The sequence below is a fragment of the Pyrgilauda ruficollis genome, unplaced genomic scaffold (assembly GCF_017590135.1).
Source record: "Pyrgilauda ruficollis isolate IOZ18807 unplaced genomic scaffold, ASM1759013v1 scaffold12, whole genome shotgun sequence".
Lineage (NCBI taxonomy): Eukaryota > Metazoa > Chordata > Aves > Passeriformes > Passeridae > Pyrgilauda > Pyrgilauda ruficollis.
Genome location: NW_024510321.1, coordinates 11,392,317 through 11,407,132, shown reverse-complemented (window position 1 = coordinate 11,407,132; position 14,816 = coordinate 11,392,317). Strand labels below are relative to the sequence as shown.

General features: G+C 37.6%; 1 protein-coding gene across 14 annotated transcripts in view; it reads right to left on the bottom strand.

Annotated features, from left to right (window-relative positions):
• The window catches only part of PARD3 (par-3 family cell polarity regulator), a 444,410-nt gene that overhangs the window by 216,171 nt on the left and 213,423 nt on the right, over positions 1–14,816 (bottom strand). For all 14 annotated transcript variants that reach the window (XM_041487469.1, XM_041487512.1, XM_041487496.1 and 11 more), the window contains one exon: positions 1,006–1,097. In XM_041487469.1, the coding sequence (XP_041343403.1) occupies positions 1,006–1,097 (92 nt within the window). The remainder of the gene's footprint in view (positions 1–1,005; positions 1,098–14,816) is intronic.

Here is a 14,816-nt window from a genome sequence, read left to right as displayed (position 1 = left end):
GGGAGATTCTCTCAATCTAGCTTTCTGATTTTCTCAGAAGTTTGGGCCAACTGCTTCAAACAAACATGCAAAGAAGTATGAGATCAAAACACAACATAAATGAAGCAGCATATGATGAGAAGTCAATAAGTTACTTAAAAGCAACACCAGGAAGCATTACATTTGACAGAAGTTCTGCAAATTCTATTTAGGAAACAGCATTTGGAATTTACCATGTAACAGATTTTGTAAATGGAACCGAGTAAAATGCATGTTCTACAGCCTAATAGATGTCACCATGATCTTTATCTAACATTTAAAACCTCTGTCCCTAATTCATAATTTAATTCAAAACTAACAGGAGCAGAAGATTTAATTTTATTTAAAATTTAAGCTAATAAATTTAAAAGATTTAATTTAAGGCTAGAAGGGATATTTTCTCATTTACTCCATAACAAGGTATGGATCAGTTATTTCCAAAGAAATGCAAAAGGTCAAGTTTGCTGTATCTTTTGATGACATAAAATATCATTCAGTGACTGCATTTTTAAATTAGGTGGAGCTAACAAAACACCAGTTTTGATCCATTCAGAAGTATGAGGTTTTTGACCACACAGTTTGTGACTGTGACACGTCTTCCTAGAGACTGTGACCTAGTGATTGGAATTAAGATTTTCCCCTTTGAAATTCTTGCCTGTTGATCTATTTGTACTGGCACTGACCCTATTCCTTGTGTCAAGTTTTCCAAGTTCCATCAAATAAGCATCTTCTTTGAGGGAGAAAATCTACTGTAGCATCTGCACTTATAAATGTCAAGTTTCCAATGCTCATCTGTAATACAAGCTTTTTAAACTGTTTAAAATCTCTTTTAAAAAGATCAACTTTTAAAAACCAAAATGACACATGACCTAAAAAAGATTGCCCCAATTTCTTAAGAGCAGTATCACTCATATTATTCTGAGTACTTCACTAGTCTGTGTTCAATCTTAAGACTCATTAAAACAATATGTTCTGCCAGTAACTTACTCCAGGGAAAAATTGGTAGCATTCTCCAAACCAGTGTCTGCATGTCCAACAGGCTCAACTCTGCTGTTGTCCTCCTCTGTTCGATCTTCATCCTAGATAGTAAAAAAAAATAAATTATTTAAATCTACATTTAATTTTATTAACTCATTTTAGTAATGATATTTTACTATTCTCAGATTATTGGGGTTACCATATGTGCAGTGGAAATGCTGTGCTTCCACAATTGTCTGAAATGGTTCGAAATTGGGTTTTGTCACTTTAAACATTTTTGCAATGATATTTATAGTTTGGCCAGTGTCATATCACAATTCTGCTACAGTTATAAAGCCCATGCTACAGAAGCTATCACAGTCAGCATTTTTTTAGAAGGTTGACATGCAAAAGCACAAAATCAGCTGATGGTCAGCAGTGTTTGGGGAAACTCCTCCCAGGCTCTCCCTGGGCAGGGGGCTTGACTGAACACGCAAGGCAGATCACTGAGGCTCATTTGCAAAGACTTAAAAATAGTATAAGAAAATGCAGCTTCTGTAATTCCATGAAGTACCAAGAGCTTTTTAAACATTTTATCACGGCCTTTATTAATAGCTTGCCAGAGTAGGCTGACATCAAAGAGCTACGTGAGGCTCTAATGCTAACCAATTGATTTTATTTTTAATTTCACTTTCCAAAAAGTACATACGTTATTCACCAAATGTATAACTTTAATGTCAAAGTTGTGAATGCTGTACTTTCAAATTTAGATCAGGGTAATTCAAGGACTTCAGTAAGAAGCTCTAAACCCATTCTTATGTGTATGTTAATTATTGGAAGCTTATACTTTTAAATACCCATGTAATCAAACAGAAAATATTACAGAGTGTGAACAGTAGGTTTCAAACACAGACAGAGCCAGAGCAATCAGGTCAGTGAAATAATACATGATAGGTTATGAGTTTAGCACACAGACAACTTATTAAAGTACTGAAGAGATGTTAAAAGCAGGCAGAGACAGCTGGTAATGTCCAATTGAGATTTCCACAGGGAATCTGCAAAAGCAGGAGGCTGGATGCACCACGCTTCCATGGGCCATGGATATGCCTTCTGCACCCTGGAAAGCAGCACACTTTGTGAGGTCAAGCTGCTTGGAAGAGTGATGATTCAGTGTCTCAAGAGGTGTTAATATGCACCTTCTTATCATCTCCCTCTGTTAAGCACAAGGTAATTAATACATTTCAAAGGTTAACCAGCATCTTGAAGCTGCCTAGAAATGTATATTTACTGATTTCAGTTGAAGTTTTATATGCACCACTGCATAAAGTTTAAAATTAAATAAATATTCAAATATCCACGACAATTCTAAAGTGACACACAAAAATGTTTAGAAAGGAAAATCAGAACATTTGGAGCTGTTTCATACTGAAAACAGGTATTCCACACTTTGTTTCATACAGCATCTCGCAAATCACTGTTGCCATGGGTTTCCTTGTTTGAAGTTAGGGACATTGCTGGTTGTAGAAAACTATGTATTTTTATTGCAATGAAGCTATTACTAGCCTTAAGAGAACTCTTTTCATCAGAGTTGCTGATGAAACCGAAGTTTGAATCTCACTTCTGACAAAAGGTCATCACAGATGAACATGACTTTGTCAATACTATGGTTTTTGGCAAATTTTCATGTGTGGTTTTTCCAAGCAAATATGCAAGAAGTATATACATACATTATAAACATACATACATACACACATATACATATATATATATATGTGTGTGTGTGTGTGTGTATATGTACACACATGGAAGAAGAGACTGAAATAACATCCTCTCTATTTGTAGATATGCCTCTGCCAAAAAATAAATGTCTGGCTTTATGCTGTGTCATTTCAGCAGTCATCTATATATGTGCAATGCAAGCATCATTCATTTAGTAACACTTGAGTCCCACACTTCATCACTTTTTAGCCCCAAAAGCTTTTCTCTTGACTACTTTAAGTTTGTAAACAGAACTCCCCTTGCCCCACTCCGTGGCTGCAGCAGTCCTTTGGGCTTGCTCTTGACAGACCAGCCTTCAGTGCCCTCCTGGGACACAGCTCCCTGTGCAGCACTTGAGCTAAATCCTTGTACAAACCCTTCTTCCCACCCTTCCCAAACCTGAGAGTATCTTTGCTCTTGTTCTCACCAGACCTAGGTCTCTCCATTTGTTGGACATTCTGTTTCCTTTCTTTCTGTCCCACCTGGTGGTCTGGAGGCTTTCCCTGCCAAGGAGAGGAGCATCCCTGTGCCTGACCTCGAGTGCAGCCAGGTCAAAGCAAACAGCCAACTTAGCTGCCTCCTATACACCTTCCAACCTTAGGGTATAACAAATCAGGAACTGTAAATCAAAAGCTACATATATAACAGATGCTATCTGGCACCATCACATCTACATTTTGTGCCTTTTGTTTCAAGAATCATAAACACAGCAAGTTTTGGAACCACACTGACTGTCAGTTATCCAAGCAATTAAGAAACAGCAGCTCCCACACGCCTCTGTCTGGCTTTTCCTGGACAGCAGACAGATCTGTATCAGAAACATGCATGTGCCCATAAATAGGTGCTTAGAGGAGCAATCATAATCCTAATGAAAGCACTACTGCCATGATCAACAGATGTATGAGGTACCCTTTTAAAAATCTTTAATATTACAGTAATCAGACTCTCTTTTCTTCTCAAAATAACACAGATTTTGATTTACACTGAAGTGAACAGAGAGAAAAATTGGACACCTGCAGAGGGATTTGACTTAAAATTCTGATTTACTATGAAAAGTAACTAACTAGCTGTGAAAATCTTTGCATCAAGCAATTATTTCTTTATTTGGAAAGCAGTTTTCTTCTGAAAGGCAAATTCGACCTGGATAAGGTAAACAAGGAAAAGGACAAGAGCAAGAAAGTTTCTGTGAACCCACTTCGATATTACTGCAGATATTTCTCAGAAATAACTAATTTGAGCAAGCTCCCAAAAGTGTAAGGTTTATTTTCTCTACATAAAACCACTGATATCTGCTATATCAAAAAAACCCCAATTTTTAATGTACAGCTACTAAAGAGAGAATGTGTTTATTTCCAAAACTGAAATAAGAGTAATTAAAAGATCCTTTCATCTTTACAGCGCAGAGGAAAATTTAAAGCATCTCTTTCAATGTACTTCCCATATCTTGATGAGCTCAGTGCAAAATTTCCCACTGTTTGAAAAATAAAAAGAAATCATTATTTTTCTAAGTTCTGTAATAAAATTAATGACTCAAAAACTGAAAAATTATCTTAACTGCTCAAAATGAACTATTAGTGCTAAAAGTTCTACCTATAAAAAGGTCCATTTCACAGTTCACCTGCACAGTGTTAATGAAATACATATGAAAAGTTGCAAACTGGGTTTTTATTTTTGAAGACAGTCTCTCTATCACCACTTAGGATTACAAAATCTGCAGAGTTAAAGAATGTCAGCAGCATTCTTACCAACAAAATCATAACCAATATATATGAACCCAAACAGTTATTTTAGTTACATTTTCTCAGAATATTTCTAAATTAAATCTGCCTAGTGTAATTGCCAAAGCCCAAAACCAGCCATGCTTTCCCTGTCTTACTGGAAATTTTAATGTCCATTACCAAAATATCAGCTCCTGCCTCCAATTAATCCACATCATCTTCAAAGAAGCACTTTCCCACTCATCTCTGTTCAATACACTCCTCCATCAAGAATGTGACTGATTTAAACTTCAGATATTATTGAGCTGATATAATACTGATAAGCGATGATAATTTAATTTCTGTATCTTGTATTAATACCATATTTGAGTATGGTATTCAGTCATCTCAGTCTCTCAGTAGGGGCTGTGGGGCCGGAGACCTGGCTGGAGACAGCACTGCCTCAGTGAGCATCACAGTGAGATTCACCTTCCCAGGGAGCATCAGACACTGGCTTGTTTGTTTTCTACCATTTTTTTTTTAAATTTTAGCACAGTGAGTGTAATCCTGTAAATACCAAACTGAAAGGATCCAATACCCAACAGGTGCTTTAGATTTTACTGCAAAGGACAGGTTATCTGTAATGACAAGCTCCTGACACTATATTTTTTTTTCCTCAGCCAATACACAAATAAAATAAAGCTTTTGCTATTAAAATATGCCCTTCCCTTCATATTTCCCCTTTTAGTCTCTTGCACTTCTCTGTAATGATTATGGAAGAAGAGACATACTCGCTATTAGTCTCCTGGCAGCTGTGCTTCATAAATGTTTGTTTGGTTCTTGCAATATAAAGTAGGTTCTCTCTCTCTCTGTATGATCACACTTGATGGGAAACAGCTCCTAAGAGACCTCTTTTCCTGTGTCTTAACTAGCACAAATACACCAGCATCAGGCTTTTGTGCTAATGTTCTCACTTTTTGATTAACCGGCCAAATCTCCAGAGAATGGCAATTTTCAATCAAATCTGAAGAGCAGCTACAAAGACAACATGGGGAAAACCAAAAAATATTGAATACAAAAAACAGGCTATGTTCCCTCTTGAACATACATACATATGTACAAATAATTAGGTGAGAGCTTTGTCTAATTCACAACAGCCCTGTACTTGGTGCACTGCCATCCAGGGAGAGAGAGAAACCTTACATTAAATCATCATCCACTTAAACACCACAAAAAGCATGCAAAAAATTATTTAATCTTATGTGTGTATATACACATACACACACACACACTTATACAAGTTAATATTCTCCTTACATCTCAATAATCCCTATGTTACTCACGTCCTTCTGCAGGATGGTCACCCTGCAATTGGAAATGACAATATTCACATAGTTTTTATATGCCTCACTACTCTAAAATGAAATTTGCCTTGCTCAGTCAAATCAGTGAACAGATATCATACAGACATAGAGGAGTGCAGAATGGAAGGGATTTCTCAGGTCTCTGATGAATATCAAATTCATTCCCTGCTATCACAGGCAATCATCTCTTATTTCCCATTTATTAAACTGATCAAACTGAGCCTTAAGCCTGGTTGGCTTTACAATAGCACTATTTCTGTTTTGAAGTGCCTTAAAAGGAAATGTTTTTACAGATTTAAAGAGAGATTAATTTGATTTCCTATTGTCCAAAAAGCAGAACACCAGAGAGCCAATGAATATAATTTGATACAACCTTCCTTTGCCAAACATATGTGACAATTCATTCAATTTTGAATAACTAGCGTTTTTTCATTCATAATGACTTTTTAAAACATGTATTAAAAACCTGGCAATACTAATAACAGCTGAACAAGTCCTATGGTATCGCAGTATTTTGTAGTGAGTATCAGTTTAGAGGTTCACTGAAGTCAGTGGTCTTTACGGGCTCAACAACCTGTGATGCATCACTGAAATGACACACATATGTTCTGTAATGATTTGGTGGCACACACCTCCATCAGACAGCAAGCCAGGCTGGTGGCAGGAGCACAACACAAATACTGCTTGGCCACATAGCAGAGCTTCCAGTAAAAAAGATTTTTACTAGATTATGCTGGAGTTAATTCTTTTTACAGTAGGCATTGCAGACAGCACCAAAAAAGTATGAGAGCCTTTTAAGAGATTCAGTATGTTAGGCAAAAGGCTTTCCTGCTAGTGAATTTAACTTAAGACACTTTGCTGCTTCTGCTTCTTCACAGTCAAGAAAATCCTGGGTCTGTCCTTACAAGTGATAGCTTACCAACAAACAGCAAGAAATGCATTAAAAGTCAAAAGGCTTTTTTGTTGTTGATTGAATGTGCTCCTTAATTCATGCATCTGAATAATCTCTGCCTACCAGCAGAGAAAATAATATTGAGGAAAAGGGAAAAAATTATTAGCCAAAAATTGAAAACATTCATGCACCTTGGCAACCCCATACAAGGAAAACAGCACCAAATGGGATCTGACAGAAAAAAGCCCACCAGTAATGTCTAAAGCACCACTGATTCTCCAGCATTTCACAATGTGCATTGTAATCATACTTCACAGACTATATTTGCTGTTTGCCTGAGAACTACAGGGTTTGTTTTCCCCAGACTGAGGTCATCCCACTCTGGATTGTTTCAATGACTTCTCCAGGACCACTGGCAGTCCAGGGTGGGAGGCAGAGGGAGGAGATGTGCTGCAAAGCGATAGCTACCAGAACAAATCCATACATCTAGGTTTCCCTACAGATGGCAAGTATCAAGTAGATAACAAAAATATGTAGCTGTTCCCACCAGATCATATTTTAGAGACATTTTAGAGAAGACTCAAGTATTACTGGAGCACAAAACTATTTTTGCGGTCATTTTGCAACAGCTCCAAGTGCACATATAATGTGCACCACTAAAACACTCATAACACATTACAAAATAATAAAATTATAACAAAATAGTGCCCTAAGTTTCTGTTCTCTGGAAAATGGGTAAAGTGTTGCCAAACTGAACTTCATACCTTGATGATATAATTATTATATTACAGAGAAACTTTAAATGAAGACAATATTGGGTCCTTTCTAATTTCCTACACTGACTCGCTGTATGACAGTGGCAAAAATCACTCAAAAGTGCATTTCCTTATTAACACATTGGCAATAATATTACATGCGTGCAAAGGCCAACATAAGTGTAGCACTTGGCATGTAACAAACACACTCTGGTTGATGTCTTCATATACAATCTATTTTCACTTTCATGGTGGTAACTGATACATACACTGCTCCTGTATATGGCCCCTTGCTAACTCATGTGATGCCTGCACACAGAGGGGAAACTGCCCCTGCTTTGGTAGAAGGTGCCTCACTTGATTTTTTTCACAAAAGGGGTGACTTTTAATAAATGAAGTCTAATTTTCTTTTAGAACTTGAGTTCTTCCTACTCCACACTGCCAGGTAATACAGCTCTGAGATTCTAGGACCAGAAACACTCATTTGATATGGAGAAGTTGATGTTTACAGAACTAAAAAAACTCCACAATAAACTCCTAATATGGATTGTTACTATGGCATCCAGGAAATAATTATAAACACATATACAAGATATAAATATAAACACATATATAAGATATGTGTATATATGATATAGATTAGATATAGATACAGATATCTTCTATATTCATATAGAAGCTTGTACATATACATATGTATTTAGAAGGCCACAACAACGAAGACATTATTTTGTTCTTAAGGTAGGAGAAAACCAGATTACATGGCAGTGCTACAACTACATTGTGTTTGTTTTTTCTGTTGAGTAGTCTAAAGTAGGTCAAGTCAGGCACATCCATTAGTTCTCCTATAAATAGATCCACACTGAATTCACCTGCTTGTAACTAATGTAGAGCAACAGAATTTTAAATACTTTTCCCTTTAATCTGACAAGTTAGTTCATTCTGTATACAGACACCAGGAAAACAAAAAGTCATTAAGTCCTGCGTGATTTTTAAACGCCAAAAAAATGACAATGGAAACATGAAATTGGGACACACTTTCCCTGCAGAAAACCAAGTGTACATTCCTTCACCTATAAGTTTAGAGATCTAAAAGACTTCTGCAGAGATGTATTATAGATAAGTCACATAGTTTCCCCTTGATATTGAGACAAAGGAAAGGAGACAACTCTGTATTAATCACTTCACATTTTCCCTGTAACACTCCTGAATATATTATTATTCACCTCACATTTTCAAAGACCATGATTTTCTTCTGAGGATTTTTTTTTTCAAAGATACAAAAAGCATTTCTTATTTAGCAACTTGAATTTGTCATTAGGCAATTTTCAAACAGGTCTCATAGCTCTTTTATCCTTATTCATTTCTTTTTTTTTTTTTTAAATCTGAAATGGTCCCTTGTTGCTTGATTTGCAGATCTGTATCAGCATGCAAGGATTTTGCTACCTTCAGCCAAGTACAGAACAGTTCAATCCCCTGGAGCACTGAACGTAAGAGTCAATTTAGAAGCAAGGTAAAAGTATAGCACTCTCTTCCCCGTCACACAAAACATCATTTTACTCACATAGGCATCTTAATAACAAAATTCAGTTCTGGATATTTTTCTCAGCATGGTTCAGGACTGTTCAGAAATTACATCAGAAAGCTCACTGAAGACTTAGCTTTTTAAAAATTCTATTAAAATATCTGTTTTCCAATAAGGCAAAAGTCTATACATTGGTGGGAGTTTAAACTTAGGACATATTCTTTGAGTTCTGTCTCCTCTAGAAAATGCAACTTTGAAAGCTTTTGATTTTGTGTTACTAACAATCCCCCTATGGTTTTGCCAAAGAACCATAAAAATGATGGAATGGCTTTGTTTGAAATGGTCCTTTAAGTTCATCTAGTTAAAATCTCCTGCCATGGGCAGGAACACCTTTCACTAGATCAGGCTGCTCAGAGCCCCATCCAGCCTGGCCTTGAGCACTGCCAGGGATGGGGCATCCACTTCTCTGGATGTTCCAGTGCCTCACCACTTGACAGTAAAGGATTTCCTTCTAATATCTAACCTAACATCTTTCAGTTTGAAGCAACCCCCCCTTCTCCTACACTACCTGCCTTTGTAAAAAGTCTCTCTGCAGCTTTACTGTAAGCCCCCTTTAAGTACTAGAAGGTGCTATAAGGTTTCCCCAGAGCCTTCTCTTCTCCAGGGTAAACAGCCCCAACTCTCTGGGCCTGTCTTCACATCACAGGTGCTCCAGCTCTCTGGTCACCTTCACAGCCTCCTCTGGACTTGCCCCATCAGGTCTGTATCTTTCTTACGATGGGGGGCTCCTGAGCTGACCCAGTGCCCAAGGTGGGATCTCAGCAGAGCAGAGCAGAGGGGCAGAATCCCCTCCTTCTCACTGCTGCCCACGGTGCTTTGGATGCAGCTCAGGACGTGTGGCCTTCTAGGCTGCAAATGCACATTTTCAGGACATGTTCAACTCCTCCTTAACCAACACCCCAAGTCCTTCTCCTCAGGGCTGCTCTCAAATCACTCTTCATCCAGCCAGTATTTTGTGCTTGGGATTGCCCCAACCCAGGTTCAGGATTCTGCACTTCCCCTTGTTGAACTTCATGAGGTTTGCATATGCCCATCTTTCAAGCTTGTCCAGTTCCCTCCAGACGGCATCCCCTCCCTCCAGAGAGTCAACCACAGCACATGGTTTGGTGTCATCAGAAAACTTAACAAGGATGCCCTCAATTCCACTGATATTTTAATATCTCATCATCTTGCTTAAAGAAAAATCCACAGGTTTCCTCTCATTTAGACAGTGACTTATCTGCACTTCTCATTTGCTAGGATTTGCTAACATATAGCTTTGGTTTATGACTTTTTAAATTTATATTCATACTTGATTAAAAGTAAAAACCCCTATACATCTGTTTCAAAAGGTCTTTTGTGTTACACATCAAGTAGATGGACAAACACACCTGAGGTGAAGGAGCCCTAATGTGTGTATATCTTAACGTGAGGTCTCACTGTTCCAGCTCTTCCTTCCCTAAAAGAACAAAACCAGGCAAGGTTCTGGCCTCGAGTCCCTGAGAAGGAAGACCCAGAAGGGAGCACCAGCACTGTGATGGTGATGCAGGACACATGGCCTTGATGCAGGAGGACAAGACATCCAAGCCTGCTCTCAGCTCCTGCGAAATTTTGAGTGATGAGATTTCACCATTTTGCAGTTTCATCTTTTACCTCTCTTTTGCTGAAGTAAAAAAAACTGAATCACAGTTGCATTCCACTTTTTTTTCCACCTCTTTCCACTGAGAAACTCCACTAAAATTGCTTCATTTGAGTTTCCCTGTTATGCTGTAAAATTTTCTTTTTTTGGTCTTTTGCACAACATGAATTTTACCTTAGGCGCCAAACAAATTCACCATTTTAATAACAGAAAATGCTATAGCATTTTTCATTGTCCTTTGCTCAATTTGTTTTGTTGAAATCAACATGAAAAACAATTTCAAACTTCTCAGTAAATGCTTCATTTACAAATGCTCCATTCCAAGTGCCTACAGGGTTACAATCTGGTCTATGACGATTTTATTCATTTTTTAATCAAAAGCATTAAATCAAATTAAAAATAAATACTACTCAGTACTTCTGTAGTGCCTTCCAGCACAGTTTGGCAAAAGCAGTTCATGGACAATAATGACTTCAGTTTCACTGCACCCACAGGAATAAGATAGAGGTTATTCTCCAAATTATTTATTTGAGGAAACTGAGGCAAAAAATATTTTTCCCCTATTTTTGAGGTTCATCTCCAGCTTTAAATGCTTTCAGTTTTGGGTGATGTCTATCTCTGAGATAGACAGAGCCTTAGTTCAAGAAAAATGTAAATGTATTTACATGTACTCCTGAACTTAACCACGAAGGCAGCACCACGGGCCCCATCGGCTCTTGGAGGCTGGGCTGGAGCAAGGCTGGGATGTACTCCTGAACTTAACCACGAAGGCAGCACCACGGGCCCCATTGGCTCTTGGAGGCCGGGCTGGAGCAAGGCTGGGAATGGCAGCGGCTCCCCTGGAGCAGTTTAGTCCTGAGCCTGCACCAGCACACCAGCACTGCTCACTGCCATGAAAAACCCTTACACAACACGTGATGAAACACAAACTTCATCATCATCAACAGCCAAACTCCATCATCACCACCTCACTAAGCTATCCAGGGAGCACCAAAGACAAAGTCTTTGTCTAAAATGTACCAAGGAACAAAGTGTAGGACATCACACAACTGCTACAACCACAGCTCCAGAGGCTACCTGTTACAAAAAGAATGGCATTTCAAGAAATAACTCATTTATTACCATTTTTGGCAGTAGAAGAGATCCTGGCTCCTCAAAAAATTTAGCTATTTTTAAACTTCTCAGAGATCTTATTTCCATTTGCAATTCTTTCCCTTCCTTTTCCACACCAAGTCAGAACAGTTAGGACTGAATTGGTGGTACAGTATTTCCAATCAATTGTATTTCCTTCCTGCAGCCCATAATAACACCTCAGCCTGGCATTTCATTATCCTGCAAGGCCAGCACAAACCACAGATGTGGGTTGTTGAAAGCAGCAGCCTCCTCTTCTCCCCTCCCCAGATGGTCATATCTGGCACTGAATTCCTCTGTCCACCTTCTCCTTTCAGTTTATTCAAGCACTTGTATCATTATACAAAAGATCTAAATTAAAATTAATGTTTAATAAAAACAATTTTAATTGGTTACATTTCCCAGGCTGGTCCAGTTCAGTCTAATTAACAGCCTCATAAAAGCTTAGGGAGGCACAGGGGAGGAAGCAAAGCATGGCCAAGACTGCTTCTTTCAGCAGCAGAGACGACTGAAAATGTCTCTGCTGCTGTGGCCTCAGACTGTTTGAAAGGATACTGCTCCTCTACAGTCCCAGAAACTGCTCAAGGCACTCATTTCAGCATTCAGTCACCTGCACTACGTCCATCTCTCTTTTAGTATCATCCCTCTTTTATGACCTCCTTCCAAACACTACCTATTTTCAACTAATCTAAATAATTGTGTCTTGTTCACTGAACTCGCTACATCAGCAACTCCCCTCTTTGAAAATGAGCAGGCTTTCCAGGAATAAATCCCTCTTGCCCTTGCACACTGCTGACCTATTTTCTGTAATTTGTTTTTTCCCTGCAAGTTTCTAATCTACAGCAGAACTTTATTTGTCACCACATAAGCAGTTACTAAACAACCATTGAATTACTAAAATTCTGCCATCCTCCTTAGAGGAGACCAAATTAAGACAGAGGCACAACTATGCTTTTAAATTCTATTTCTTGAATGTATTAAAAGATATATGGACAGAAAGGGAAAAAACCACATCTTGTGGTCAAATTCCTTTCCATCCATCCCACCCCAAAAAAAGGTGAAAATAAAGAAGTCATAGACACATTAGAGAAGCATGTACCTGAGTGCTTCTCATCAGTCACAGCACTTTGTGCATAGATGTCTACATAAATATTTTTTAAAGGTAAACAGTAGCATTTGAGGGAGCAAAATTCAGTAAGGAACCAGAAAGACTTTTGTTGAGTAGGCTCAAGAAAGCATAGACACTGCTAAATCCCAAAAGTGTAAACACTGTTAAACCCCACATTTAAACATTCTGATTTTTACACAAGGTTTTCTTAGTTGCCAGTTAGTTACAAACTAGCTAAAGCCAGGTTGAAGGTTTCAAAATGTACAGGAACTTGTCAGTTTTCCATAAAATCGCATTTGAATCCCAGATGAGCCAATCAATGAAGCTAGTCTCCTGATCCCCTGATCTAAAATCTCCTGAAAAAAAAATGTTTATTTTACTTTAACTCTTCACAGCTATTTTCTGAACCTGGAAAACAAAATACTTTTAGGAAACCAGATGGAAGCAAGTCCTATTACTTTCTCGTTCTGAAGCTTTTTTCTTCAAACTATGAAAGGAAAGCTTGAAGAAACCTGAAGAACAAACAAATGCTGAGATTTCAGTACAAAGTGACTTTAGAAATCAAGCTGCACTGAGAGCTCCTTTCTCTACATCCCTGGGCAAGGTCTTTGGCCATTTCCATTTTCCAGTGTCACAGAACACATCCAGTTTCAGACAATCCAGCTGGGCTAGTCCAGCATCTTGCTATGGCCAGCTCTGGCTCTTGCACAGGGCAGTGCAAGGACAATACTGATCTACCAGTACCCACTAGATGGGAAATAGAAAATTATCTGCTTTATCATTACAGGACTAGAAGAGTGGACCTTGGAGACAAGGTAAAGGCCATGATGTCTTATATTAAAGCTGATTTACTATAAAGGCAAAACCAATTTAGAAAAAAAAAATTAGAAAATTCTGTGAAAAAGGCTCAAAGGCTCCTCAATGAAATTAATAAAGCTCATGGCGTTCTCATAAGATTATATTATTTGAAGAAAAAACAGGGATAAACAAAACAAATTAGTTCAAAACCTACGAATTTTCATTTATTAGAATTAGCAGGTTACTGACTCTTCTTTTTTGTGGTCTATCTTCATCTATTTACAGGCTCAGAATGATTCATTAGTATTAATACTTGAAATCTTTTTACAGTTTGATTAAAATAAAAAAAAAAAAAGTCAATATCTTTCACACATGTATTCCAAACAGTGGAAGAGTAGTTAAAAACAAAGTGATTAAATTTGCCAGTAAAATACAACTTAGGTTTAAAACAATCTTTTAAAACATTATCAATGAGTTTTGTGAGATTTCACTATATTACACTGGTGGACTGAGAATCCTGGTGACTGAAGAAATTGAAACACAAACAAATGCAAGATAAAGAATTCTGGAAAATGCAATCTAGCCTAAGCTTCAAAGGGAAGAATCTTGAGAAAAGCAGCATCTCTCAAAACCAAAAACCAATAAACCACCAAAAAAACCCAACCAAAATAACCATACATTAAATAATTCGTCTGTGATAATACTGAGGTATATTTAATACATCTGGTTTAAACTGCAGCATGAAATAATTTTGCATCAAATTTAGCTCTAAAATTTCAAATAGCAATTCTATTTAGTCTTTTGCCCTCCTGGGGTAGTATGGATGAATATTAATGTAATAAGTATTTCTTTATACTGCAGATGAATAAAACAAAAGAAAATGGGCAACAGTATGACATCAAATATTAATGAAGAAAATTAGTCAAAAAGCATAAATAGCGGTGAAAACAACAGATTACTGGAAAGATTACATTACTTCTCTGTCTTATTTACCAGCTCCACAACAACACTGGAGAAATAGACATGGAGTGGGCTAATGATGCAATATATAGGCAGCTAACCCACAGTACCATTGTATGGAAAAATACTATATTTTATTTGTTTGAAACTGATTTCTGGTCTGCCTGACCTACAC